The sequence below is a fragment of the Amaranthus tricolor genome, chromosome 12 (assembly GCF_026212465.1).
Source record: "Amaranthus tricolor cultivar Red isolate AtriRed21 chromosome 12, ASM2621246v1, whole genome shotgun sequence".
In the NCBI taxonomy this organism is placed as follows: Eukaryota; Viridiplantae; Streptophyta; class Magnoliopsida; order Caryophyllales; family Amaranthaceae; genus Amaranthus; species Amaranthus tricolor.
The window spans coordinates 13,595,269-13,622,336 of NC_080058.1; the positions used below are offsets into that span (position 1 = coordinate 13,595,269).

General features: G+C 34.0%; 2 protein-coding genes across 8 annotated transcripts; one reads left to right on the forward strand and one right to left on the reverse strand.

Moving 5' to 3' along the window:
• Positions 1 to 1,097: 1,097 nt before the first annotated feature.
• On the forward strand, positions 1,098 to 11,109 carry LOC130828800 (peptidyl-prolyl cis-trans isomerase FKBP19, chloroplastic). 6 transcript variants are annotated; one of them, XM_057694799.1, is made up of 11 exons: positions 1,098 to 1,284; positions 3,337 to 3,497; positions 5,151 to 5,199; positions 5,300 to 5,467; positions 5,960 to 6,045; positions 6,146 to 6,196; positions 6,574 to 6,654; positions 6,755 to 6,799; positions 7,365 to 7,420; positions 9,531 to 9,606; positions 9,718 to 11,109. In XM_057694799.1, the coding sequence occupies exons 2-11, from the start codon at positions 3,417 to 3,419 to the stop codon at positions 9,811 to 9,813; spliced, it is 789 nt and encodes a 262-aa protein (XP_057550782.1). In that variant the 5' UTR covers positions 1,098 to 1,284; positions 3,337 to 3,416; the 3' UTR covers positions 9,814 to 11,109. The 6 variants fall into 6 exon arrangements, with proteins under 6 accessions (XP_057550782.1, XP_057550783.1, XP_057550784.1 ...); XM_057694800.1 differs by lacking the exon at positions 9,718 to 11,109 and adding an exon at positions 6,877 to 7,007 and having other exon boundaries at positions 1,110 to 1,284; positions 9,531 to 9,585; XM_057694801.1 differs by having other exon boundaries at positions 1,117 to 1,284; positions 5,304 to 5,467.
• A 10,509-nt stretch (positions 11,110 to 21,618) lies between these two features.
• LOC130828802 (alpha-galactosidase 1-like) lies at positions 21,619 to 26,593 on the reverse strand. 2 transcript variants are annotated; one of them, XM_057694806.1, is made up of 16 exons: positions 26,304 to 26,593; positions 25,310 to 25,508; positions 25,049 to 25,107; positions 24,882 to 24,938; positions 24,761 to 24,795; positions 24,043 to 24,146; positions 23,883 to 23,958; positions 23,730 to 23,788; positions 23,578 to 23,643; positions 23,406 to 23,489; positions 23,261 to 23,325; positions 23,094 to 23,176; positions 22,913 to 23,003; positions 22,782 to 22,831; positions 22,153 to 22,293; positions 21,619 to 22,027 (listed from the first exon to the last, which is right to left on the reverse strand). In XM_057694806.1, exons 2-16 carry the CDS (start codon positions 25,492 to 25,494, stop codon positions 21,935 to 21,937), a joined length of 1,248 nt encoding a protein of 415 aa, XP_057550789.1. In that variant the 5' UTR covers positions 25,495 to 25,508; positions 26,304 to 26,593; the 3' UTR covers positions 21,619 to 21,934. The 2 variants fall into 2 exon arrangements, with proteins under 2 accessions (XP_057550789.1, XP_057550790.1); XM_057694807.1 differs by lacking the exon at positions 26,304 to 26,593 and adding an exon at positions 26,179 to 26,265.
• Positions 26,594 to 27,068: the final 475 nt, after the last annotated feature.

Consider the following 27,068-nt stretch of genomic DNA (forward strand, 5'->3'; position numbering starts at 1 on the left):
TATTCTTATAATAAATATCAAAATATAATTTTAGACATAATAATTGACATGATCTTTTAAATTATGTTGTATTAGACTGATTTCAACATAATCTTCTATTATTTGTTCTTATTTTAAATATTTTTGAAATATATGCTTAATTAATTCCTCCATCTGTTAAATAAAGAAGTTCACACTTTTCATTTTGGGTGTTTCATTTTGTTGTTTCCGTAAAGAATATTTCCATTAATATCACAAATTTTGGACAAAAATAACCTTGTTTATCCTCATTTTAATTTTTTAATAATGCTTATGGTCCCCAATATATTTTCTACTAACTTCATTTTAACATTATTATAATTCTTATAGTCCATACATGTTTTCCACAAACTTTACAAAATATTTTTTATTAATTGTGGTTCCCATAGTTAATCTGTAACTTTCTTTTAATATTTTTTAAATATTTATGATCCTCACTTTTCCTCCATTAAATTTATTATTAAATAAAATAATATCTCCACTATATAAAAAATTTTATTTTTCTTAATACCTGTGAATATTCCTTATGAACTTTCTATTTTATGAACTTCAGTAAGGAACAAATGAAATATATATTTTTTTGAGGTACGAATGAAATATATTTTTTCTTCAAAAAGATTTCTTAAATTAAGTAGAGAATATTTTCATCAAATATAAATGTAATTTGAAAATGCGTTTTTAAAACTAAAAAATTAGATATTTAATTTGAATTTTTTTTTATTTTTTAATTTAACTATTTAGTAAGTGTTTTTTTAGTTAAATTTAATTTATGATTATATTAATTATTAAATTTTATTATACCAATATACTAAATGACATTATTACTCAAGGTTTTTACTGCATTTAATAAAGCACACTTAATATATATTTAACTAGTTAATACCTAAATTATAAGAATGTAATAAAAAAGAAAATAGAGATATAAAATATATATAATTACATTTTTATCTTAAATTTACATTTAAATATATACATAATTTCATGCTAGTTTATAAACAAATAATACACCGAATTAACCATGCATACCAATTAGGGTGATAAATGACGGCGCCCTTGATTTACCCTCTGCCTTTACTAATGTAAGTAGAGCAGTAGACTTCACTGGGGGTGATGATAACAGATAAGGCGCACTCGTCTTTCATTTCCCACCAATTGCCTTTCTCTCTCTTCCTCCCTTTTACTTCTCTCTCTTCTTAACCATTTGAAGGTCTGCATTTGGAAATTTTTTCCAATTTTGATTTGTTTGCCTCTTCTCGCAGATAAAAGGTAAATAATCTGATTCATATATTCATCAATTTGTCAGCTTTTTATTTAGTTTGATATTTGAATTTTGTATTGATTTGTTCTTTGAAACTTTCTTTCAACACAAACAAATCGAATATCTGGTACTGGTTATATAAACAAGAAAGTCTATTTACCGTTTATTATTCGATCATTATTCTTGCTGTGAATTCATCAATTTTCATGGTATTTACAAAACTCAAATTCAAAATTTGAGTTAGTTTCATGCTTTCTAATTCAAATTTTCTATTGCTTTGAGTGCTCAAACATTCTAGTGAACCGAAGGATTTCTCAAGGCAGATGGCACGCAAATTTTATGCTCTGTTTTGCCGTTTTGACACTAAGGTGTTTGGTTTTTGTTTATCTTTCAAACTTCCATTTTTGTTGAATTTTTTAGTTGCTAAAAATTTTGAGATTCTTCATTATTTTGAGAAACTCTTTGTACTTCATGTTGGGGGTGGATAGATGTATGTGGAAGCGTAAGTTGATCGAGAAATATACAAAAAGGTATAAATGCCAGACAAATATCAGAAGGAATACAATGTATAATATAATCTACTATATACATAATGTGAGAGGATTACAAGAATGCCTAAGTATTAGGGTAATATAGAAATGACAAACTCTCACAATTGATAAATTACAAAGGAATACAAAAATAGTGGATAAAAGATAATAAGGATAAATCTGTGTTAGTATTATTATACAAAGTAAGATGTACAGGGAGGTTTTTGTAAGTGGAAAGTTTCTCTGTTTATTAGAAATGAAAAGTACTACTTTCTACTTATAGAAACTAATTGGCAGTGGAGGAGATGTACAATGTCGATGAGAATGAGTTGCCGACGTTGAGGAAGGTGTAGAATTTTCTAGTTTTTTTCAATGATGATGATACTAATAGTATATGCTACGCCATACATAGGTTGTATCATTTTTGCTAGAAAGTTAGAGAGTATTTAGTGGGCATCAAAATTTGAGCCATACCCAACACCTGCAATGTTAATCTTTTGAGAGATTTTGTTTTGAGTAGTACTTGTAGTCTGCTTTGGCAAATTGAAATTGTGTCTAGCGTGACTATTGTGGCGTTGAAGGGATTGAGTGGTGAGATTGGTAAAAGAGAGAATACATGTTGCATTTGCAAAAGAGGAGAGGAAAAGAAAGGAAGGGAAGGTAAGGGAAGGAAAGGTAAGAGAAAAGGAAGGGAAAGGAAGAGAGGGAAGAAAATAATGAGAGAAGTCTCCCTTATTAGTAGTTTGTTTAGGAGGAAAGTAAAGGGAAAGGAAGATAGAAGATAATTATGAAGTTTTATTTTGCTTTCCATGTCTTTCCTTCTTTTGAAGAGATTGCTTATTACTAAAATTGAAGGAGTTAATCCTTCAAATCCCTCCCTTCAAAATCCCCTCCCAGCTGGCAAAAGGAAATTTTACTCACCCAAATCCGTCCTCTTCCTTTCCCTTCAATTTCCTCAATCCAAACATACCCTTGAAGAAGAGGTGGGATTAATAGTACTAGAATTCAGAGGTCATTCAATACTGTTATGGGAAGGGTAAGGTAATAGTTGGTCTTGTTCTGAACTTAGTTGGGTTTATTTTTGAGAATAATACAAATATTTGGGATTGTTGATACTAATTTACTCCTTAGTTGTAGAATGGTTATTGAGAAAAGGGTTTGAGACGAGGTGAATCCTTGATTCTATTTTGGGTAAACATGGGTGTGAGTGTGAGGTATGATACATACCCAAATATTGAACATGCCAAAGTTAAAATCTCTAAACAAGGAGACACAATCCTAAAAATTAGACACGAGTGTGGAGATATGTCATTTTTTTTGCTAGTTGTCAAATTTTCTACCATGTGTCCATTTGTGAGTAAATATTACATGTTGTTTTTATCTCCGTATTTGCATGTTTCTTTCTTATAGCATGTTAACAAGATGATTGAAGTGTCTAGCAAAATGAAGAGTCAAAGTAAGATAGGGTTTGTCCCAATTACAAACTTCTCGAACTTTCTAATATAATGTTTTGAATTCTTGTTTAAATAGGAAATTTAAGGGTGTTACACGTTCGATATTAAATTCTCTTGATACTATTGATAAAAAAACAAGAGGCGTTAGTCTTTAGGATGCAAAACCACATAATGATGCAGTCACAACAAGGTCTCCAACAGTCTCTAATCTATCGTGGATTTCTTGAAACTTCTCAGGTTAATTATCTCTTATGTTTCATTTCTGTAATTGTTTTGTGTGGTTCGTTTTGCACCTATGTTTACTGTATTTTCATTACTTCTATTTTGTTTCATAGTTCATACAAAATGAGTCTATTTCAATTCATGAGTTTTTGGCTTGCCTTTCACCTTTTTGATTAACACTATTATTGGTGTCCAACATAAAGGTATACAATTCATCCACATATGCAACAAGCATTGGGGAGAAATGGTCACTTGAACTTAATGTGTCTGATTTGTAAGGGTTGAGCATAAAATGCATCCATTTTCCGTCAAGCACTTTTCTTTTCTTTTTTTTTTCTTTTTTTTTCTTTTTCGTAACAACATGGGCTTACAGGGTTCAACAACACAAAAACTATGAGGCCATAACCTCAATTTCAAAACATTTACGCCTTACTCCCAAAAAATTTTAGGAATTTTTTCATTCGCTTTTGTCTTATTTTATATGGTTCTATCAACTATAGAACCTATTTTATTATATCCTTCTTCCCCCTTATGGAAGCTATTATTGGTCTCTCTTGAAGTTTTTATTTAGTCATTGTTCACATGCCCTAAACAACTACTAGTAGATTCTCCTTCATTTTATTTGTGAATTTCAACTTTATGTATACATTGTCACTTTATATTAAATCCTTTAGAGTATGCCCACGCACCCTTAACATACATATCTCTTGGTTACTCCAATCTTATTAATCTCCTTCTTATGATGTGTATAATGAAATAGGATTAATGGTTGTTCAGTAGAATTTCACCTTGAGTTTTTCACTTACGCTGCAATGGTTGTTCGATAGGCTTTCAAATTCAATGATATACCACCATCATACATATATATATATGTGTGTGTGTGTATACATGTAAGTACTATATTTAATAAGGAAATAAATCAGAATTTTGATCGAGCATGTGTTTAACTTGGACACCCCGAGCAACTTCACCAAATCAAGCCACGATTTTTTGCCAAGCATGCTTGTCATTAAGAGCATCAGATGCTTGAAGCTTCTAGTGCTCAATCAAGCATTTAGTACAACATATCATTTTGCCCTTGCTAAAGTCTAACTATGTAAATCAGGGAATAACCAAGTAACCAAGCCACCAAATGCATGTTGAGTATTATTGGGTACCATTAACTACCTTATAGGGAAGTTATAAGCAACAATTAAATTGTATTCAGATCCTTCTCTAAAGAGGATAAAGAGTTGAGGAATCTCAAAATTTGACCACCCATATTGTATTGTATATGTTACATCTTCTTAAGTTTCAACATTCACTTGAAGTTGGTTCCTTATAATAATATTAGTGTGCATTGTTTGTCTTCCTTTGAAGTTTGTTGGTATCAATATTCTTAGGAAAAATCTCGAATATGATTGTTCCAGAATATTCCTAGCTTTAGGGAACCTTCCTAATTTGGTTTCGAGTAATCAATTTTTGTCAATCATTGTACATTGTGATATATTTTCTATTTTTTGATTCATGCTTACTCTTTCCCCTCATATACTCATTTGACTTATATTGTCAAGTCATATTTAGTTAGTTTTTTTGGATTCTGGTTCTTTTTTTATCTTTTGAAATGTTCTGTAGTTAGTACTACTGTTGTCAATTTTTCCTAAACCATTACCCTTTTGTTTTTCCCAGAAACAGAAGAAGCAATTTAGTTGTGCTTCCTTTTTTGATTCTTTGGACTGTAAGTTGTAATGCTCAGACTGAAGTTTTACTTCTTTACTCAGCATCTGCATTTTTGATACACGTTTTTTTTCCTTTCAATATGCTTCTTTGGGACATAGGCAGACATGAAGAGGACACTAGTGGAAAGAAAGTGGAAATGAGCAATCGAAGGGAAGCCTTATTGTCATCAGTTGGATCAATTGCTTGCTGTCTTCTGAGTGCTACTTCCTTTACAGCCGTGCCTCCGGCTGCTGTAGCTGCTGCTTCAAGTTCTGAATTTGCAGACAGTTAAGTTTCTGTTAAATTTGCCAAACTTACTTCCTCATTGTAAGTAGCTGTTCTATACATACATATTTCTATTAACCATTGTGATAAGAAGATATTTTCTCCGCTTCATAGTTTGTCTACCAGCTTAAATTTTTTATCATCAAGAAATATCATATTTTTATTGTACAATATAGAATCAGTGTTCCCTCCATCCTTTACTTATCAGTGTTTTCTTTCTCAGCAGTAGACAAGTTATCTTTCTGCTATCTTGGATTATGTAGTAAAGTTAATTGACTAATTTAAGTGCTTGTGCCGTACCATACCAATGCGGAACACATAAGAAGATTGTTTCATATCATATCTTTTCAATTGGATCATGCCATTCCCTTTCGGCCCCTTGGCGAGAGCCTCTTTTGATGCATTTGCTATCCTGATCTGTGCGTGTGCGTGCGAGTGTTTATCAATTTGTCGTATATATTTGTCGTGGTAGTCATTGTTTTTATCAATTTCAGTGCCGGCACTTAGGGGAAAAGACTATGGAAAGACAAAGATGCGATATCCTGACTATACTGAAACTGAATCCGGTCTCCAGTTTAAGGTTTTTCTTTATGCATTTTCATCGGGAGTTCACCATATATTCTGTCATAATCATTCTTTTTTTTCTAATGCTTCGTAAAATTTTATGTTTTATGATGCAGGATTTAAGAATGGGAACGGGTCCAACCCCCAAAACTGGAGATACTGTAGTGGTGGGTCAGCCATCTTTTTTGTTGGCCTTTGTACCGTGCTTTACACCATATTAAATTCATACTCAAGAATAGGCTACTGTAATTTTAGGTATGCCTGTGGCTGTGTCTGTATTGGGCTCGGTTTAGGGCATATTATCGTCGCATTAATAGCAAACATGGGTGTTGTTTATAATTATAACAAAACTACATATTTTTAGCAAAGAAAAGAGATGATTACCTAGTTCTTTTTTTTTTTGTATATTTTTTTTTATCTTTTAACTTATTAGAGTGGAAAAATGTGCTTGTGTGCTCTATCAAGTTTTTTGGGAGGCACTCTATTGTTTGAGTTTTTCCAAATTTTTGAACACTTTTAACATGTCAATTCTAAAGATCTTCAGGTAGATTGGGATGGTTACACAATAGGGTACTATGGCCGTATATTTGAAGCTCGTAATAAGACGAAGGGTGGTTCTTTTGAGGTATAGCACTTTATATTGCATGAGTTTATCTTCTCTTCATTGTATTTCATATTGCTGCGACGTTGATAAGCTGTTTTTGATGGCCTTTTCTGATGTGCAGGGAGATGACAAGGACTTCTTCAAGTTCAAATTAGGATCCCAAGAGGTAAGGCAGCTACCTTTGTATTTAGTGTGGTATGATAAGACCCTTTTTTGATATTAATTTTTGCTACCTTGTTGTAGTCGTGTAGATGTTTATTATCAGGGCTCAATAAGAAAGAATATCTTTGTTATCATATGGATACCAAGGATACCAAACGGTTCACAAGGCACATCCAGCTCACCCAAATCCGCCTATGTGGAAACCACTTTGGGTGAGCTTGTTAAATTAATATTTCGTTAGTGTTGGAGGGAACTAGAGACTAGAGAGAGTTTGTGAGAGAAAAAGATTAAAGTAATAGAAATATTGTGTTTATTGTAATAAAATGATAAGTACAAGATTCCTTTATTTAGGGGTTGGAAGTGACCTACTAATAATGGTGACTTTGAAGAGTCACAACTTTTAGTATTTCACACACATATAATAAAAGCATACAAAAAGTCTACAAATATACTTGAAGGTCTCTGAATAATACTAAAAATCTCATTAACTAACTATTAGCTTTTTGGCTTACTTTAGGCTTTTCGACTAGTGTTTGAAAAGGCTGATATGTGCTCTTTTGAACTTGCAGGTCATTCCAGCTTTTGAGGAAGCTGTCTCAGGCATGTCATTGGGTGGCATTAGAAGGTAGATATTATATTACGGTTGAACATTGTAGTTGTTTTTTGTGTCATGGTATCATCACCACATCTGCCTGCGAAGTCTAGATGTACCCAAATACTAGATCGGTTTCATGATTCATCACTTATTATAGGCCTTATTTAGATCCCACTCAGTGCTGTTGAACAGGTTTGTAGGAATTGTAGTTAATAACTTGAAGTTGAGAGTTAACAAGAATTCTGTGAGTAAATGTTGCATCACTACTTGAGATAACTAATGGGATCTTATCTCTGTTAATTCCTTTGACTCTTAGCATTTTAAAGATGAGGGCTAAATGGTGGTATACGGAAAACTAAAAGGATCCATTACTTAGGATACTTTGTCATTTGTTACTCTGCAATTCAGTTCAACTCTAGATGTACGGTTGGGTCATTTACTAATATTATTATATTATTAGTGTTATCATTATTATCATTTAGGAAATAGTTATCAAATATAATTTCAGTTATTTTTTATTGTACATTTGTCATCTTCATTAGCATCATCAACATCATTGTTCCGCTTAATCATCTCCGTGATCTTCTTTATCTTTATTCATCATCATCTGCATTTGTCATCATTTCATCATATGTCATCATCTTCATCGTTTACATCAGATGTAGCTTCATCGCCCACCATTCTTGATGAAATCAGTTGCAAATTGCCATTGTTCAAGAATGTCAAAACACAACAAAAAAAAAACTCAATTATTTTCTTTCTTCCTAACTGCCATTATTCGACTGCTTCATCATTCTTCCTCTGGATCGAGAATCCATCATTTATCTCATGAAAACATCTTGCCATTTTTATTTGATGAAAACAGAAAAGGTGTTCCACTAATTATGAGTTGTGAACTGCCAACCCACCATTTTTTAGTTTCAATTTTCCATTGTCATCTTCTCCAACTTAATAAGTGATAATGTCAATAAACTCACTTAAACCAATCTTCATGGAGTCATACATTCCTCACAAAAATCATCCAACAGGATGTTTTTTCATACCCTTTACATAAAGTCTCTCATCCTTCGATATATGATATATATCTATCAAATCTCTACTCAAAATGCCGCTGTGTGCCATCCTTCCTTGGTGGCAACACCCTCAATCTTACTCCATATCCAAATGTATTCTCCTACAAAACCATTATTGTATCAGAGATTGAAGTTCTGATTGCCCACTACTATTCAACAAAATTCCAGAAGCAGATATTGTGTCTTAGAACATTGTCATTGCAGCTTTGCTAACAGAGGGTAGATTTTGTCCATTCTTAAGAGTTTTGACGGAATTAGAGAGAATGGGTTTTAAGATAGATGGGTTAGTTTCTCTTCTGACTTGTATTATTTCAGCTTCCATAAATAATATTTTATTGATATAGGCATATAGCAATCGCAATGTTGCATTGTTTGGTTAATAAAGGAGTTCTTCATGTTTTTTTAAGCATCAGTTATTAGTTCAATTCTGTTATTAATTCCCTTGTGAGCTTTTGTATGAAAAATGGGTTTGGAATGAAGAGAAGAGGGAGTTTTATGAAATCAACGGGAGGGAAGATGAAGTGTATGTCTTGGAATATTGTGATTGTTGCATATGGACAACAAAAGGAAGGAGTAAGAGTAATTATATTTGTGCATTTACATTTTTTTTTCTTTTTTTGGTTTAACTTGTTTTCTATTTGAGAAAGTTTGGAGAAAGTAACATGGAAATTTCAAGAATGTGATCAGGTTAAAAGGGTTAAAGGTCACTTGGGTGAAATATGAGCAGATGGTACAATTAGTTTGGTTTATATTGAGTTATTCAATACTAAGGTTTATTTTGAGTAAATTGACTATAATTTAGATTTTAACAAATTTTCATTATTATTTTGAGTAAATTGATAATAGCTTTATTATTATTATTATTATTATTATTATTATTGTTATTGTTATTGTTATTGTTATTGTTATTGTTATTGTTATTGTTATTGTTAGTTGTTGTAAAGATTTTTGTTCGGTTTAGTTCAATTCTGTTAGTAACCTAAGAGAACAATCTGATAAAGCATTGTAGCCTATTTAAATTGCATTAGTTGATGAGTGCAAAATTATGGGTTACTTTGATGGTGCAGGATTATAGTACCACCAGAACTGGGATATCCTGGATATGACTATGACAAGAAGGGTCCCAGACCAACAACGTTCTCGGTATGATATTGTAAAACATACATGCTTTTTGGTTCCATTACTTTTACCCACTGCACTGTTTTGTTCAGCATGTTACTGATAAACTTCTATTCATTCATTCATACTTGATAGGGGCAAAGGGCATTGAGTTTTGTGCTGAAAAACCAAGGACTGATAGACAAGACCCTGTTATTTGATATTGAGCTCCTCAAGATCATCCCAAACTGAATTTTACATACAGCTGATAGCGGGTGGTCAGAAGGCAAAACGGGTACGCCATAACTTTTTGTTGTGTTATCCATATTATGGCGTCAAGGGTTTAGCATTTTTGGCGATCTTGTTGTCCATATTGATTATATTAGGACCCCCTCTATCTCTAAAGCAAATAATTGATGTCCTTGTATATCATTTTTTTTTCTTTGATGATGATCCTTGTATATCATATCTTAATGAAACACAAAAGGAAAACCAAATGTTTTAACCGGTTTGTTAATTTTGTGCTCTTTGATCAACCCCTTACCACTTTCTCTGTTTCCAAAATGATGCACTCATTTGTACCCCCCCCAAACCAAAGGATCAGGATGCCTTTTATGTAATGAATGCCAATCTGTATACCTTCATTCAAGTCTACTTTTTTGATCTAGCTCTCAAAAGCGAGTCATAATTAGACATGTACAATGGAGTGAATTATGGCTAGGCTCAAATAAAACGGACCAGTCAGGGCTTGGCAAGGCCTTGTGAAAACAAAATACAAGCCTCAAAAGGTTGCAGTGATAGTCCTAATTAGGACTCCTAATATGTCACTAATTTTCAAATCATACAATTTACACAAATTGTTGTATGGGATCCTCTAATCGAGAGACGTGCTTTATACTTGGGTTAAATAGCCGATCTAATATAAATTATGAGAATTTGGGCTTCTTGTTTGAGGTTGTCTCACCAAGAGATGGTCTCTTACAAGAGTAGCTCTTGAGCTACATGTTTACAGCTTTTTAAGACTAATAATCTTGGGGCTTTTATGCCGAGGACCTGGTTGCCCAGGTGAATACTCAGGCCTGATCAAATATTATTATTTATTAACTCTCGGATCACAATAATAATTTATTCCTAAACATCATACCTAAAATAAAACGGTTTGGTTAGCAACAAAGAAACATAATCTCATCATCATTTATTCCAGGAGTTTGAGTGTACTCTCAACGTTGGACAGAAGGTCATGGGCCTGGGGGCTCTAAGTAAAAAGAAAGTAGAGAAAGAAATCGGTGTTGACTGCTGACTGCTGAGCTCGGGAAAGTATTAGTTTAGTTTATTGGTAAAGTCTTTTATAAACTTAGTCAACACTATTTTAGTGGACCACCCTAATAATAGCAAGTAATTACCGATGATTATACTTGTCAAATAAAAATATTTATTATTATAATACCTTTTAATTCTTTCATGTTAATAATGACAGAGAAGTTCATAATACATTTTCACAAAATATTCAACACATTTAATTGCAGTTCATATTCCTTTTCCCCAAAAGCATAATTTTAAAAAAAAAGTTGAACAAGTTGCTAACTTTTTAGTTGCTACTGCCAAACATTCCCCAAAGTAGCCAAAATTAGTTTCTAAAGCTTCATAATTAAATTACTTGCAACTTAAACTCTTAGGAATAATTCATTTCCCAGGTTATCATCCAAATCTATTAGCTTTGCAGGAAAAGGAATCCTAGCAGACAAGTAGGCGATATCATTCTTTAGTTCTTGCTTCTCCTTAGTAGTGCGAGCAAGAAACTCCCGCTCTTGTTTATCAATTTGAGCTCTCCTCTTACTCTTGAGTCTTGACCATTATAGACTCTATTTCTGGCCTGCTTTTACGTTTGTTCAATGCCTTTTCAACTGTTGGAGCTAACCAGTTCACTTTCAAGCCTGCGCGTTGAAGGTTGGACAAAGTTGAGGTAATGTCATCAACTACGAAATCGGTTAAACTCCTTCCCATAGTGTTTTGAAGAGTGATCATGAGTCGTGCCAATGACTCCAAAACACAAGCTAGTATTCGCTTGCTTCGGATCTTTTCCAATCAGGCTTCCATGTTCTGCCCAAATAGCTTGTAAAGTTGGCAACAACTCAGAGTTGATTTTAACCCCTTCAAAGTTTACAGTCATAGAACAACAAGCCTGCAAACATTTGGAAAGAGGAACAACAATAAAATTTTATTAAGCAATAAACAAATCAATGTGTGAAATATACAACATTTTTTATTTTTACCCTGTTTTCTTTGGGTATAGTTGTAGCCACAGGAGTGGAATTTGCATCACTACATATTTTTTGTTCAGAATTGCAGTGTTGGTTATTCGAGGAACGTAAAAGCATCTTTTTATGCTGATCCTCTTTGAGCGAAACCCAACGTGGCACGAAAGTAGAACAGATGTTCTGCAATGCCGAATATGTCGAAGGCAAGCTGTATTGACAATCTCCATCTAACTTAAAAACTGAAATTTGATTCCCAACTTTACCTTCATAATACCAAGACGAGCAGTATTGATTAATAGGGAAAGCGTCATCGGAGAAGACAATGCAATTCTTAAGCTTGCGTTTTGGAAATTTAGCAGCTGCAATAAAAAGCAAACATCTCTAGTGATGAATAGCACCTCATCACTATCCCCAAAATTGTCCACTTCGCTCCAAACCCGTGAGTTTTTTCTATACTCTCTTAACTTGTAAACTATCAATCGCAGACGTGTTGCCCATGTTGGCACTGAACCTTTCGATCTGATGGGCACAATCGAGTAGAGTTTGTCCTCTGATGAAGAAACTACTAAATGTTTTCTCCGAGCATATCTTCCGCACCCCTTAGAAATGGAACACCAGTAATGATCATGACTGTAACTTGTACCAAATGATCTTATTTCTCCACTCTTACTTAATGTATATGTATACCCCTTGAACTCTACAACATCATTAATTTGAAAGTCTTCGGATAATGCGAATGCAGAGCGGTCTCTTTTCCCAAATGGCCAAACTTCATTCACTTCACCCTCATCGGATAAACACACCAGACAGAAATGGTCGAGGGAACCGACCAATGGACATAAGGGTGACAGTTTAGTGTACATGCTGAAATGACAAGAGAATGGAGTCTGGCTATGGTCATTGGCAACTATATGAAATGTGGTGGCAAGCTTAGTGGGCTGCCATTGGTTATGATCAAACATTTCGGGTAAATGAGATATAAGGGTTCGGGAAATGGGGTTAAAATATTGGATTGTTCCTTGGGTAGTCTCAGAAACAAGTACCATCCAAGGAGAAACATGAGTGGGATTAGGTGGGCAGAGAATGAAAATGGAGGAAGATATGAGCTTTTTAGAAACATCAAAAGCTAAAGTGTGGGGTAGAAAGGTGGAAATTTTAACTGCACGTGCTTCTTTGCACACTGCTCCAAATTTCAGTACATTGTTGGTTTCACAGAGAAATCGAGCAATCAAATGAATAACTTACAGTAGGGAGATCACACCAATTCACTTGGCAACGAGTATTTTCTTGTCGCCCCATCTACTACTACTTCACACGCCAATGTACTTTCATCTAATTAAAAGAAGTACTTGCATTTGTGTTAGAGAATATTATCAAATATATCACGTATATATTTTAGGAAATGAATTATTATGCATATAATTACCTCTTATTGCATAGGTTTTATTTTACCTATTTCCTTACTTTTAGCTAAAATAGTAGCTAAATGGTAGCCCACTAGCTAAAGACATCATCTGATAATATTCTCTAAGAGTTGGGACTTCAAGTATCAGTTTATGCGAATGATTGAAGCTTTACAATATGTTTTATATTTCCATCACCTGAGTGCTAAAAGTTAAATTTTATTAGTTAACAAAAAGACATGTTTTTTATAAAATTTTTGAAAATAATGCTTATATCTTAGTCTTAGGGAAACTCATCATCATCATCTTACCCAGTGTTCCGCTCATAGAATGAGGACAGGGTCTGGGGAGGGAAAGACGGCGACAACTCATACCCATAAAGGAGTACGCGGCCAAAGGAGTTCCCCGGCTCGAGGATGATAAATAGACGTAATAACCACGGGAAAGATAACTTAAAGACCTATAAATAAAATAAAAGCAGAACCACTACAAAAAGAAAACAAAGAACTAATAGAAAGGAAATGAGAAAAGTAAGAGGTTAAGACATCAGAAATCTAAGACATGGATATGGTGTCTCCAACTACTTCTATCCCTAGTCAGGTCCGCAGAGAGGTTCAACTCAAACAAGTCAATTCTTATTTGCTCATCCCAAGTTCTCATGGGTCTTCCTTGACTTCTCTTACCCTCTACTATAATGCTTTCTACCCTCCTCACAAGGGCGTCGAAAGTCTTTCTCTGCACATGCCCAAATCACCTCAATCTATTTTTGTGCATTTTTCCAGATATAGGGGCTACCCCTAGTTTGTCCCTAAACTCTTGGTTCCTAATTCGATCTATCAATGTGTGCCCACACATCCGCCTCAGTAGGGCTGCACACGGTCCGGTCTGGTCTGGTTTGATAGAAAAATCAGACCAGACTAGAAATTTCGGTCTGGAAATTTTTCAGACCAGACCGGACCAGACCGTTCTAGAACGGTCTGAGAACGGTCTGGTCTGGTCTGGTCTACGGTTTTTTTTTTGTATTTTTTTAATTGAGTGAGAATCCTACAGACAAACAGCGGGGAAACCCAAGTCAACTACTGGTTCCACTGTCATATATTATTAGTTATTTTATGTGCTTCTTCCAAATGTGCTGGTCTGCTAAGAAGATCAACCAAGCAAGCATAATGAGCCTGCACAGACTGCATATTACACTTGTTCAGCATAACACCCTCCACTGGAATGATGCCTTCAGCCACAATTTGGTCGAAATTGAAATAGCTTCTTTCCTTTCCAATGAAATCCATATGCTGAAAGCATAGTAATCCAAGAAACAAAAGCATTATCTGCTATTTCACCCGAAACACATAGTGAAATGAACAGATAAGTTGCACCATAGGGCAAGAACCGAACCCTTTTCCAACAAAATCAGAGTGGACAGACAAGCCAAAATCAATGGCAGTGACCTTACATAAGCCCCAAGCACAACAATGGTTGTTGCCAAGTCCGACAGAACCCACTAATGAAAAATTGTAAATAACCGCCTCGTAATCGCATATAGAATTGCCTTGCGCTTACAGTACAACTCAACAAGAGAGTTAATCAAAAATCTCTTGAAATCAAATATCCTAGTACTCAAATTATAGTCATGTAAATCTTAGCAAAGCCAGTGATCATAAACACCTCATTCAACATTCAGAATTCCAATCAAACCCTAAAACTGATAAATTCCAATCAAACAATTTAACATTACGAGATTCATTCAACATTCAACTGAAAATTAAGCAATTACACATGTTTTTTTAAGAAAAATAGAATGAATGAGTAAAACAGAAGTCAAGAAACATAAACACAACCAGATACTTGGCATTTTGACCAGTAAAACAGAAGGCTTTTCCCATGGTTTTCTCAACAATCGGTTAAAGAGCTTGAAAAAACCCTAAAAAATCAAAAAATCAACCAATATACTTACATTACGAGATTCTACACTTGATTTCGTGGTGACTGCTGAGATTGGAGAATGAAGATTGGAGGAGCGTCGAAGCCTCGAAGAAGCACAGAAGCACTGTCGACTGTTGATGGGTTGAAGGCTTGAAGCTTGAAGAGTTGAAGCCTCGAAGGAGGTGAAGAATTAGAGAGGAGGCGAGAAATGAAAGAGGAGGCGAGGAATCAGAGTCTCAGAGAGAAGGCGAGGAAGAGAGGAGAATGTCACAATTTCTGAAATGGAGATGGAGGCAACCAGCAGGAGTTCATGAGTAGTTACCCTAATCCCCTAAAATTTGATTTTATTACGGTTTTTCGGTCCGGTTTGGTTTGAAAATTTTAAAACCGGGACCGGACCGTAAACCGTTTTAAAAAAAAAAAACCGGACCAGACCATTTAGACCGTAGACCAGACCAAATATTTAAATTACGGTTTGGTCCGGTTTGGTTTACGGTTTAGACCAATTCGTGTTCAGCCTTACGCCTCAGTATACGCATTTCTGTAACTTCCATCTTGTGTTCAAAAATCTTCTTTACAAGCCAACATTCGGTCCCATAACATAGCCGGTCTGATTGCTGCCCGGTAGAACTTTCCTTTTAACTTGCTTGGGGAAACTATTGTAGAATAAACATATCACGGATATATTCTACAAAGTAAATTAGCTAGAAGATATTTGGTCTTTATTGAATTGTTCAATATCTTTAATTATAGGTAGTTTCCCTTTTTTTTTAAGAGTAGTTAGTTTCCTTGTTATTTGCTGAATTGGTGGCTAAATTAAAGCCTTCCCAAAAAAAAACCTACCTAAAATTAAGGGTATACAATTAAGACTAAATATAATATAGTTTTAAAAATTAAAATTAAACTACTCATGCATAATACAGTTGTTAAAACAAAAAAATTAGCCTAAATACGTCACATAAATAAAATAAATCATATTGAACAAAACTAAACCCTAATAAAGATATTAATACCTAAACATCGGTGTTATTGGGTCAACTAGCCCCAATCTAATGGGCCAAGTTAAAAGGCCCAAAAGCTCTTGAAAGTTAGTTAATTTCTTCAGAAAGCCCACTTTAAAAAGTAAAATTACCAAAAGTCCCTTGATCAGTCAACCAAGGTCATTTATTGCCCTATATATATCCTCATTTATTACCATTTAAGGTATGCTTTTCTCTCTCTAAACTTCTCTTACTTACTTGTATTTCATTTCCTGTTTCACATTTCCGACCACTGACTTGAGCGTCAGAGGGGCTTTCCGAAAAATAGCCCCGGGACAAGTAACTCTGTTCGTTTTGCAGGTTAGTAGCCAAACCCAATTCCAACATTCAGACTCTCCAACAGCAGGACCCATTTCGTAAACGGTCCCTTCCTTCTTGGATTAAATTGACTCGATTTCTTTGCAGAAACATTTGGCGCCGTCTGTGAGGGCAGAGGATAACACCTTACATTCTAAGTGAGAACAAAAGCCATGAATTCAAAATGTAACACCCAGGCTAATACACGGCAATCAGAACATCACTGCCAATTCGGTTCATGATTAGGAGCCAACTCAGAGTCTTGTCCTGCCACCAAACTTCGTCATCCGGCAGGACCTGGACGCTTTTGCCACCACTATCACGGCTCGCTTCCAAGAATCACTGTAGCAGACAGTTCAGACTCTGCCGAATGAAGGTGGTAGGTTTGTTTCATTCCATGGTAGAATGAAGGTATTGTTGTTGTGCTGTAGGAAAGAAAGAAGCGTTGACAAGGTTACATCAATGGTCTTTAGATGTAGTGCACACATAATCTTGAAGATATGCAGGATATTGATGTGGTCTGGGTGACCTTACGGGATGGCAGGAGCAAGATTTAGGGAAAGATTAAGATCATGATTTGTTAAAGAAGAAGAAGTATGTATGGAAATAGTTTTCTCGTCAGGGTCAGATTGTGGGGATACAATAGGTTGAATGATGAAAGAGTTGTGCAGGGTAAGAGTAGTTTGTGTAAGAACATAAAAGGTGGAATAAGGTGAAGAAAAATTATTCTTGATGTGGTAAGAAAAATGTTACTCATAGAATGTGACCTCTCTTAATATAACAATCTTATTTGTGGTGAGATTATAGGCTTTTTAAGCTTTTTGGCCGAAAGGGTAGCCTAGGAAGACAGTTGGATCAACTCTATCATCAAACTTGCTTCGTCGCTATTCGACAGTAGAAACAAAACACAAACAACCAAAAACCTTCATGTGGTCGTTAGTAGGTTACTTGTCATATAATTTTTCTTATAGAGAAATAAAATCTAAGCATGAAGAGGAAGTCTATTAATAGTATATGCACTAGTTAAGACACAGTCTCCCCAAAAATGACAAGGCAAATTGGATAGAAAATTTTAAAGCACGAGTAACTTCAAGTGAATGTTTATGTTTGCGTTCTACTACACTATAATGTTGTGGTGTATGAACATAATAACTTTGATGTTCAAGACCATTATTTTGATAAATTGTTATTGCTTCTCCCTCACTTAAGTCTTTAGCATTATCAGTACATATGACATGAACATGAGAATCAAATTAGGTTTTAGCAAAAGAAAGAAATTGTTGTAGTATATCAAGACATTGGCCTTTTCTTTTGATAAGATAGACCTAAGTGCCCCCAGTGTAGTCGTCTACAATAGTAAGAAAGAAAGTAAAATCACTATTGTAGCCTCAGAGTAGGCTCCCCAAACATTTAAATGCAAAGTATGAATAGGTGTAGTAGTATTTAAAGTGCATGTAGGAAAATATTTTCAACTTGCTTTACTGCTAGACATATAATGCATATTAATGAATCTTTAAAAAAATTGATATCAATATTAGAGCACAACACTTTTGAATATTTCAAAGACAAATTTCCTAGTCTAAGGTGAAGAATATTTGCTTGTTGAAGACTTATTTCTTTGAAAGAGTCAGTAGTAACCATGCAAGAATCATCATAGTTGTCTTGAGCCTTAGAATCAAATGTGGGAGCATAGCACAATCCATGTTTTAATCTACCAAGTTTGTAGTTGCCTTCATTGAATGACCCTGGATAACACCCTCATTAGCTGAGAAAGTTATAGATTCATTTAAATCAGAACAAAGGTTTGAAATCTATATAAGACTATATTCAAGATCAAGCAACATAAAGAACGTTATGCAACATAATAACTTTTATTAGTAAGATGTATCCTATAATAATTACTTAAACCTTTCTACCATCTAAAACTGTCATATTGTGATTTACTCCTTGTAATTTTCTCAATTAAAAAAAGTTACATTGATTGCATATATGATATGTGGCGCTGCTATCAATAATCCAAGCAATTAAAGTATTGTTCGATTAAAAAATAACAATTACATGCTATGTTAGACACACTAGTATAGGTTGTAGGATATGTGATGAAATTTGCTTAGATTTGTTATCCTATTGCTTACCAAGGAAGGTCAAAAGGTTTTAAAATTGTTCAGCACTAATCCCTGTACTGTCAAGGTCTACTTGTACTGTTTTGTCCATATGTTCTTCACTTTGCACATAGGTTGCAGCTCTTCTGTTTTGATGGTTCTTGTGACTTGTTGGGTATCCATGCAACTTATAGAACCTTTCTTAAATATGCCTACTAAACTTGCAATATTCACAGAACAAGTGATTGTACTTCGTGCTACTATTTTGTCCACTTACACATTCCTTTGAGAACACCACTAAATCCGTTCTTGGGATATTTGTCTTAACACAAAAGAAAGGGAGTTATTTATAATCACAGTATTCTTGCTTAGTTCTTTATGGGTCTGAGACTGAAGAAGTGTACGATATGATAGATTGAAATTAGGAAGATCAAGCATCATAATGATACTTGACCTTACTTGGTCATACTGTTCATTAACCTTGTTTAAGAAGTGCAGAAGTCTGTGATCTTGTTTTTCCTTGTTGACTCTACCTAAGAAATCACTAGTACATCTTTCAATTTTATCCCCCAATGCTTTCATTTTCGTGTAAAATTGAGCAATGTTCATCCCAGATTCTTAAGTTGCATTGAAAAGCTCTTCAAGATTACCAAACCTTTCTTCAAGATTACATCAGATTTCCTTGCGATTCTATAATACATAATACTCTTTGCAGTCGTTCTCTGCAAAGATGTAATGATCCATCCAATAACCATGTTATTGCACCTATCCCAAGCCTTTTGTTATACTTTTCCTAATGATGGTCTCAGGAGAGTCCATCTATGAAAGCAACTTTAATCTTGGCTGATAATGATATCATCATCGATCTTTTCTAGTAAAAAAACCCACTTCCATAAAAAGGGACAAAAAGATCAGTAGGGTGTACATAATACATGGAGGCTAAATTTTGTGTGTAATCCACATCCTTGGCAACACTAGTCATGCAGTCGCAAGAAAGGTAAAAAAGAAAGGAAACATAAAGAACTAGAGAAAAGAAAAAGAGGGATCATTAGACTTATTTCTGCTCTGATACCATGTTACAAAGGACTTTAGAGACAGCCAACATAAGAACCTGAACAAGTTAAAAGGAAAGTGTAATGTATTAACTTGATGATTTGAATAATTGTACATGCTTTTATATATAGAGTAGACATGAAGTAATAACAGGATAATTAATAATTAGTTGTTATAACTAACTTGAATCAAGAAAATAACAACCTATATAACCATCCAAATAAATACATAAGAGAACATAAATAACTAGGGTGAAGGATCATGTATCTTAACATGATGCAGTTATGGTGGGAAATGATTGGACATATTTTTTCATTCCATCAAAAGAGAAAAGTGAGAAACATTATAATATTTCTTTTTTTTATTAAAGTGTTTGCTAGATGATTAGATTTATGAAAATCAAATCAACAAAATATTGTACTTAATCAACACTGATTCACGATCAGATTATCAAAACATCGTAACTCTAGTATTTGGTGCAGGGTTCTATTACTGTTAAATTTTAACAAGTGGAAAACTAAAATCTTCCAAAGACTTAATTATTGACATAAACTGAAACAAGTAAATATTGAGACGAAATAAGTACCAGTGTAGCGTGAATACTCTAGCTGGAACATAATAACGAGACAAGAACCGCAAATAAAGTTCCTCTAGTGAAGTTCACCAACAACGTCTTGTAAAAACCCGTATACAATATACTAATACGTCGTTTAAAAACCTTTCTTAAATAAATTTTGTATGTATACAACTCTTGTATTACAACTTCATTTTTCTCTCAAAGAAAATATCAAAAGTTAGTACTTGTTTACTACACACCTTCGTACATTATATTCTAACCACTATATATAAATCTCTATATTTATTTGAGCAAAATGATTTGTATTTCCTTTGTGTGGATGGCAATGAAACTTCTTACTTTTTAGATCACTAAAATGGACACCATGAAGATAAGGTTGCGACAATAAATGTCGCTCGGAAACTTGATATTTGTAGGAGGCGTTCATACACTTTCCTATTGTGATATTTCTCCCACAAAAGTGCTTGGGATGATGATGAACTTCACAATGAGATACAACCTATACAACAATGCACTAGCACAAAGGACATTGCAAAAGTAAAGACAAGTGTTGTAGATAGATAATTAACTTATGATAATGTTTAAAGAGCTTAGAACTCTCTTTATACACCACATGCAAAAGAGAAGCATGAACAACGTATGTTCATAAATAAATTCAGAAAATGTACTTAAGAATGATAGATTTGATGGGTTAAATGCCCTTTGCACACTCCCTCTATTTATAGAGTAAAGTGTCAACCAATGCCTTCTTATGAAATAAGTGTGTTTCATCAAACAAAGCCTACAAACCAAAAGGTTGATTCACCAAAGCTTATCAATGAATCAATATAATGATTCATCATTACTAACCACCAAAAGTAGTTAACATACATTAGTGATGATTGCTAACAAAAAAGACTAATAAAAGTCGCTGCTTTCTCACTATATTCCAATTTGCGTTTTTATTTATTAGGCATATTTTAGACTTGCTATATATTGTATATTGTCCCATTACTATACTTAGTATGTAATATATATGATCTAAGTTTTTATATACTCTAAATGTTCAACATAAAAGCACATAAGTTACATCATAATTAATGTCAAATAAGGAACATCTTAGCTAAAAGCATTAAACAAGAGTAACTATGAGCAACTAAACTCCACTCTTTCATCTTCATAATCGGATATCAAATGTACTAATATACTCATATAAAGCATAATATTATAAACAATAATGTTTAGGGGAGTTACGCAATTAAATTAATATTTAATTTAATCATCATAGTAAATAGAGGATTATGATTAATATCTAGTCTAATAAGATTAGTCACATGCACCTAGACTAATATAGGTCCAAACATACAAAATTGTCTTACACATCGTTACAATGTGACCTAATAGGAATAGTGACATTAAGCTCGGACAAGTATCAAATAACAGTCAAGAGACGTTTATTGATGTCTAGTAAAAAATAAATGTTACTCAATATAAACTAAATTAACGTCTCATTGTATACTCGCTTAATACGCTAAACGACATACAAAATATCAACTTGATTATTGAAAATTTCTAACATTTGCCATGCAGATTATCATAAATAGGAGCATAATTTTAAAAAGTATATATTCCAATGCTTTTCTTCTCCTTGAGAGGGGAACAATGCTTTGAAACAAATTGTTATTTGTTGATGCAGGATTTTCTCATTTGACTCAAGATTATCTGAAAATGGAGCGTTGCAAGGTCAAGCAATAGGTTTCAATACATACATCTTGCTTGCATGAAAGTCTATGGTTGCTGTCAGGTTCTGCACAAACTTCTGCTTCAGTGTTTTGTGCTGCATCACAAATCACATACACATTCATTTACTTTAGACTTGATAGATACTTGCAGGTAACCTGAATCATTAGAGATAGCAGACCGAAACACAGGCTCGAGAGAAAAGGAGAATATAGAGTGTACCTCCCAAAGATCCCTAGCTTCAACAACACTGTCAACCGGTATGCCAATATCGTCCCAGCGAGCTGTTATAGATGTGCGAATTGGACCTCTATTCACTAGAAGTACCACTACTCTGTAGTTGGTAAGGGGCCCTGACCATACCTATTACATGGATTCGATATCGATTTCACACAACACAATTAATAATCTTGAGTCTCGATTAGGAGTGTTCAATGGGCCGGATAAGGGTCTGGCCTGGCTTAAGTAAATATGGGCCGGGTTGGATAAAAGTCCTTTAAAAATTATTTTGATCTCCATTTATCAATTTATAACAATCAAATTATCATTTATAATAATTAAATTGAAAAAATATTAATATTTCCCATTGACATTGTCATTTATGATATTTTAAATTTTACATTACTTGTATTATTTATAAAGGCCCGTTTTCGACCCTTGCCTTTTTAAAGGCTGCTTCATTTTAATTATAGTAGAACCGTTTTCGGGCCGGCCCATTTTAGGCACGGTCCTTACAAAGTCCTAAAAACGGGCCGGATAAGGGCTCAAAATGGGGGCCCAGCCCATTGAACACCCATAGGCTCGATATAGCTACGTACTTAATAATCGATAGATTTAAGAAAATTGAATACCTCCAAATCACCCTCCATCCGAACTTTTTTCCCTTGAATACCTAGAGGATCTGTACATAAATATTGTCATTAAATTTGTAGTATGATTAGAGGTATTGCCCAAATTCAGCAGGTCACAAAATAGCGGTTACCTTGATTCACAGCTATGACTTCTTCATTACCAATGATTTCCATTGTTTCCTTTGTCATATTTCTAACATCATTCCCTATAAGCATTGGTGCCTGCATTATCCGCTTTGGTATGAGGGTTTAAACTTTATACCCAACAGTTCAATCTTCACTAAATCAAATAGAAAAGGTCGAGAACTTAACCTTTGAAATTGCCCAGATGCTAAAGTGGACTATGTATTCATTTTTCGACATTCCTCCGTTTCCCACCTCAAGCATGTCTGGATCTGCATAGGTAAAAGCCGTTCGTCTCTTTTATCTTGCTAAAATAGACTAACTTGAGTAATATTACCCAGAATGCTTGCACATACCGTTCCAGCCACCAGGCCGTGCATAATCAGCGTAAACCTCATTCATGTCAGCTCTAGACACCATGCTGTCACAAGCAAGAAGTTCCCCGCATCAATTCCAACCGATAAAATTACATGATCATTACACAATCAATCGCGACTTTACCTTTCCCAATTATCAGATATGTCGTTGGTAGTTCTCCAGCTGTTGCCCACCTGATAGCCCCAGAGAGCAGGATGCATATCTCCCCTGATAAAGAAGCAAACAATCAGACCCCATAATATTGCTCAACACTTATCTAGGATCTTTCGAGTATAATATCGTTTTATGCAACTACCATTCACACAAAGAAAAGAAAATAGGGCGACTAGCTTTCATCAGTGCTCGCTCCATCACAGGGTATCTACAACAGAAAAAAAATTTCAGCGACTACATGTTAAAAGAAAGAAACTCATAACTTATAACTAAGAGCCTAGAAGGTAATATTACCTAAAAGTAGGTTTCGAGCCATCATTGTTGCAGTTATCATACTTCAAGTAATCGATGCCCTGAACGAATTCCAAAAGTCGTTAATTAGTTTCAGAATGATCAAAGAAAATAGGATTTAGAAGATGAAAAGAGAACAGAATGGGACTATGATACCCAAGAGGCGAATGTGGTTGCATCCTGCTGTTCGTGTCCAAGGGATCCTGGCATTGTTTTGCTGCAAGTGTAGTACCTGAGCAAAAGGGTCTATGTTGATGCATCAATAACAATCAGAAAAGTCATTGAATTAGAATGTCAGAATATTAATTATGTATACCCTGCATCTCCGTAAATTCCCACCAATAGGCCTTTGCTATGTACATAATCTGTAAGCGCTTTGATTCCTGAAGGAAAAGTATCTTTTCTAGGAACTAAATTACCCTGAAAATGAACAAGATAACATCTTATTAGGATCTAAAAATACTCTCTACGGTCAGCTAACTTATAAACAAGCAGCACAATCAAGAAATTCCTTGTTCTTGTGAGTTTGTCGCACGAGTGTTTTTATTTTTACTTTCATAGGAGAAGAAGAGAATTATTGGTGGCGACTAGGAGACAAGGTCAGCTAATTTATAGACCCTAGTAAAGGAGGTTAAGAGAGGTTAGTGACAAACACTATAAAACAGTATCAAATGACACGAGTCGATTTCAAATTATTATTGGGGTGTCCCCTACTCAGTGACGTGCCACACTTCTCACACCAGTTGTAGGGGCTTCTTGGTCACGCACCACAACCTAAATGTGAAGAAAATTTATATGGATATGCTTGAAAGGAAGTGAATAATACATAGAGAAAGAGTATGATCAAGAAAGAAAGTGAATTAATAGTGTTGCTCAAACCCTCAAACTCGCATGTGTCACATTGTAGCAAGTAGGATTGAACGATCTGGCATGCCATTAAACAACGAAAAAATTTCCAAAGGTTATGTTCAAGTATCCCAACATTGTGTCGGAGGATCTGACACACAACAAATGAGTAACACATTGCAAAGTACCTTTTCATCGCGAGTTAACTCTGCCCAGCAATCATCTGTGTAAGCAAAGAAAGGAAGGAGTCCCTGATTTGAGTCATTGAGTTTTCACCAAACAACGGAGGAGAAGATTAAAAGAACCTACCAATGTTCACATATTTATAACCCAACTTCGAAAGACCAGTTGAAACCAATGCATCAGCTGTCAAAAAGAATGAAATAACCTTCACAAATTCATTCACATAGCAAAATATGAGTAAAAAAGTTTTATACAGCAAGTGCAAAAAAATGGATTCAAATAAGAAACCTCACCGGTTTCTTTGACAATCTTTTCTGTGATACTGCAGCCAAAATGATTCCAACTGTTCCATCTGCTCAATTATAAAAGAAAGAACGAAAAAACTCCGATTGTTAAACAAGTGGTGATACTACAACCGTTTCTACAATGCTGCTACGACAGTGTGTCTCATTGAATTTACAACAATTACTTGAAAAATTTTACATATTTGAATCAAAAGTTGCAAACTCAAAAAGAGATTGAGTAGTGGATAAAGGAAAGGAACGAAAAGTTACCCCATGGGAGGAGTCATGCCAAGGCCATTGGAGAGTAAGAATCTCCTATATGGATCATGTCTGTATCTTAGCTTGACATTCCTATGATCATACTTAGTCATGCTTCCGGTGTTGCATCTTCCATATTCAATCATTACAAGTATAAGCAGCATTGAGTATACGATCCATCTTGCAGTATTCACCATGATTTTGTAGATAACTGATCAAATATAAAAATTGCATTTAAAGCAAGATTAAATTGATAATCATAAGTCATTTAAAAAGGGAAAAATCATAGGAAATTCAAAAATACAATAAATATCAAGTAATTAACACAATTAGTATCTTGAATCTTGATGCTCCCAAAACCCCATTAAAGGTATGATCAAATGCTGAGCATTGTTGCATAATTGTACATTAAAATACAATCATAATTATCATTTGTTTAGAAATTCGGTGCATACACCTCTGTATTATTGAGATTGCTACATTACGTGGACATATCAAAATCAGAGTGTTTGAGGTCAGATGTAGGAATATTGGTGGAACAAAAGAATATCAAATAGGACGGTGATTCAAACAAAATTTAGACCACAAATTATTCAATGAGTTGATCTCATAGTTAGACCTTTTTTATTGAGCTGACCCATATATAACAAGTGTGTTAAATGATTAATTATAATGATCAATAAAAGTAATAAATGAATTATATGAGCTCGTCTCAAAGTGAGATAGTCTCATACAAGACAAGATGAATTTAGAATCACAATACAAAGCAAGCATAGATGATAGAGTATAGACTATCAAAAAAAACCAGAAATGGAAAAATCCAGAAACTTGAAATGATAATAAGAAATAAATATCAAAAGTATAATCTCAACATAGCTCACCAGTTCTTATATAAATCTCATTATTATCTAATCTAATATAGTGAATAGTGAAAATATGGAGAATTGACTTAAAATTAGTAAAATAGTGAAAATCAATCACAGAAGTTGAATAAGAAATTATGTACCTTTAAATTGAAAAAGGGATGGGCCAACAAATAGTAGAAGACTAGCTAGGAGAATAAAATGATGGGTAAGTGAGATTTTTAAATACACCGGCGAAGAAACGTGAAGTGATAACTGATAAGTGATGTGATGAGTAGTGAAGTGAAGAGATGGCTGTGTTGGTTCTAAGCTGTACTTCAACGCTTGATTGATGACTCATGACTCATGACTGTTGACCCATTATTAATGACTAATCATTAGTTGATAACGGATCATCAATACTTATTTATATTAGGTGTTGATTACACTAACCAATCACTATGGAGAGTCCTACTTAAGTTGAGAAAACTTTCTATCCACTTGATTTCCTTATTATTTTAGTATGCATCAACCTAGTATTAATATAGTCTGTATTTTTACTTGATAATATTAAAAATACTTATTATTATTAGGTTGGTATACACAAAATAGCGTGTTTTAAGTTTATACAAGATTTTTACATTTAGTTTTACGTTTTTTTTTATTTAACCCACTTCTTAAATGTCTCCATCCTTTTAATAGTGTCGTCACCTGTTTTTAATTAAATTACGAAAATGTCTTTGAATTCATTTTAAATTATAAAATAAAATAAAGATATTTATTATTAAACTAAAATTATTTGTAATATTAAATTTTAAAAATAAATATTAATTAAAAAGAAAAAAATTTTAAAAATTAAAAAATTGAAAAAGTAGACTTACTTGCACCGTTTTTATGCCTCGACCTAAGCCAAGTCGCACATTTGTCTA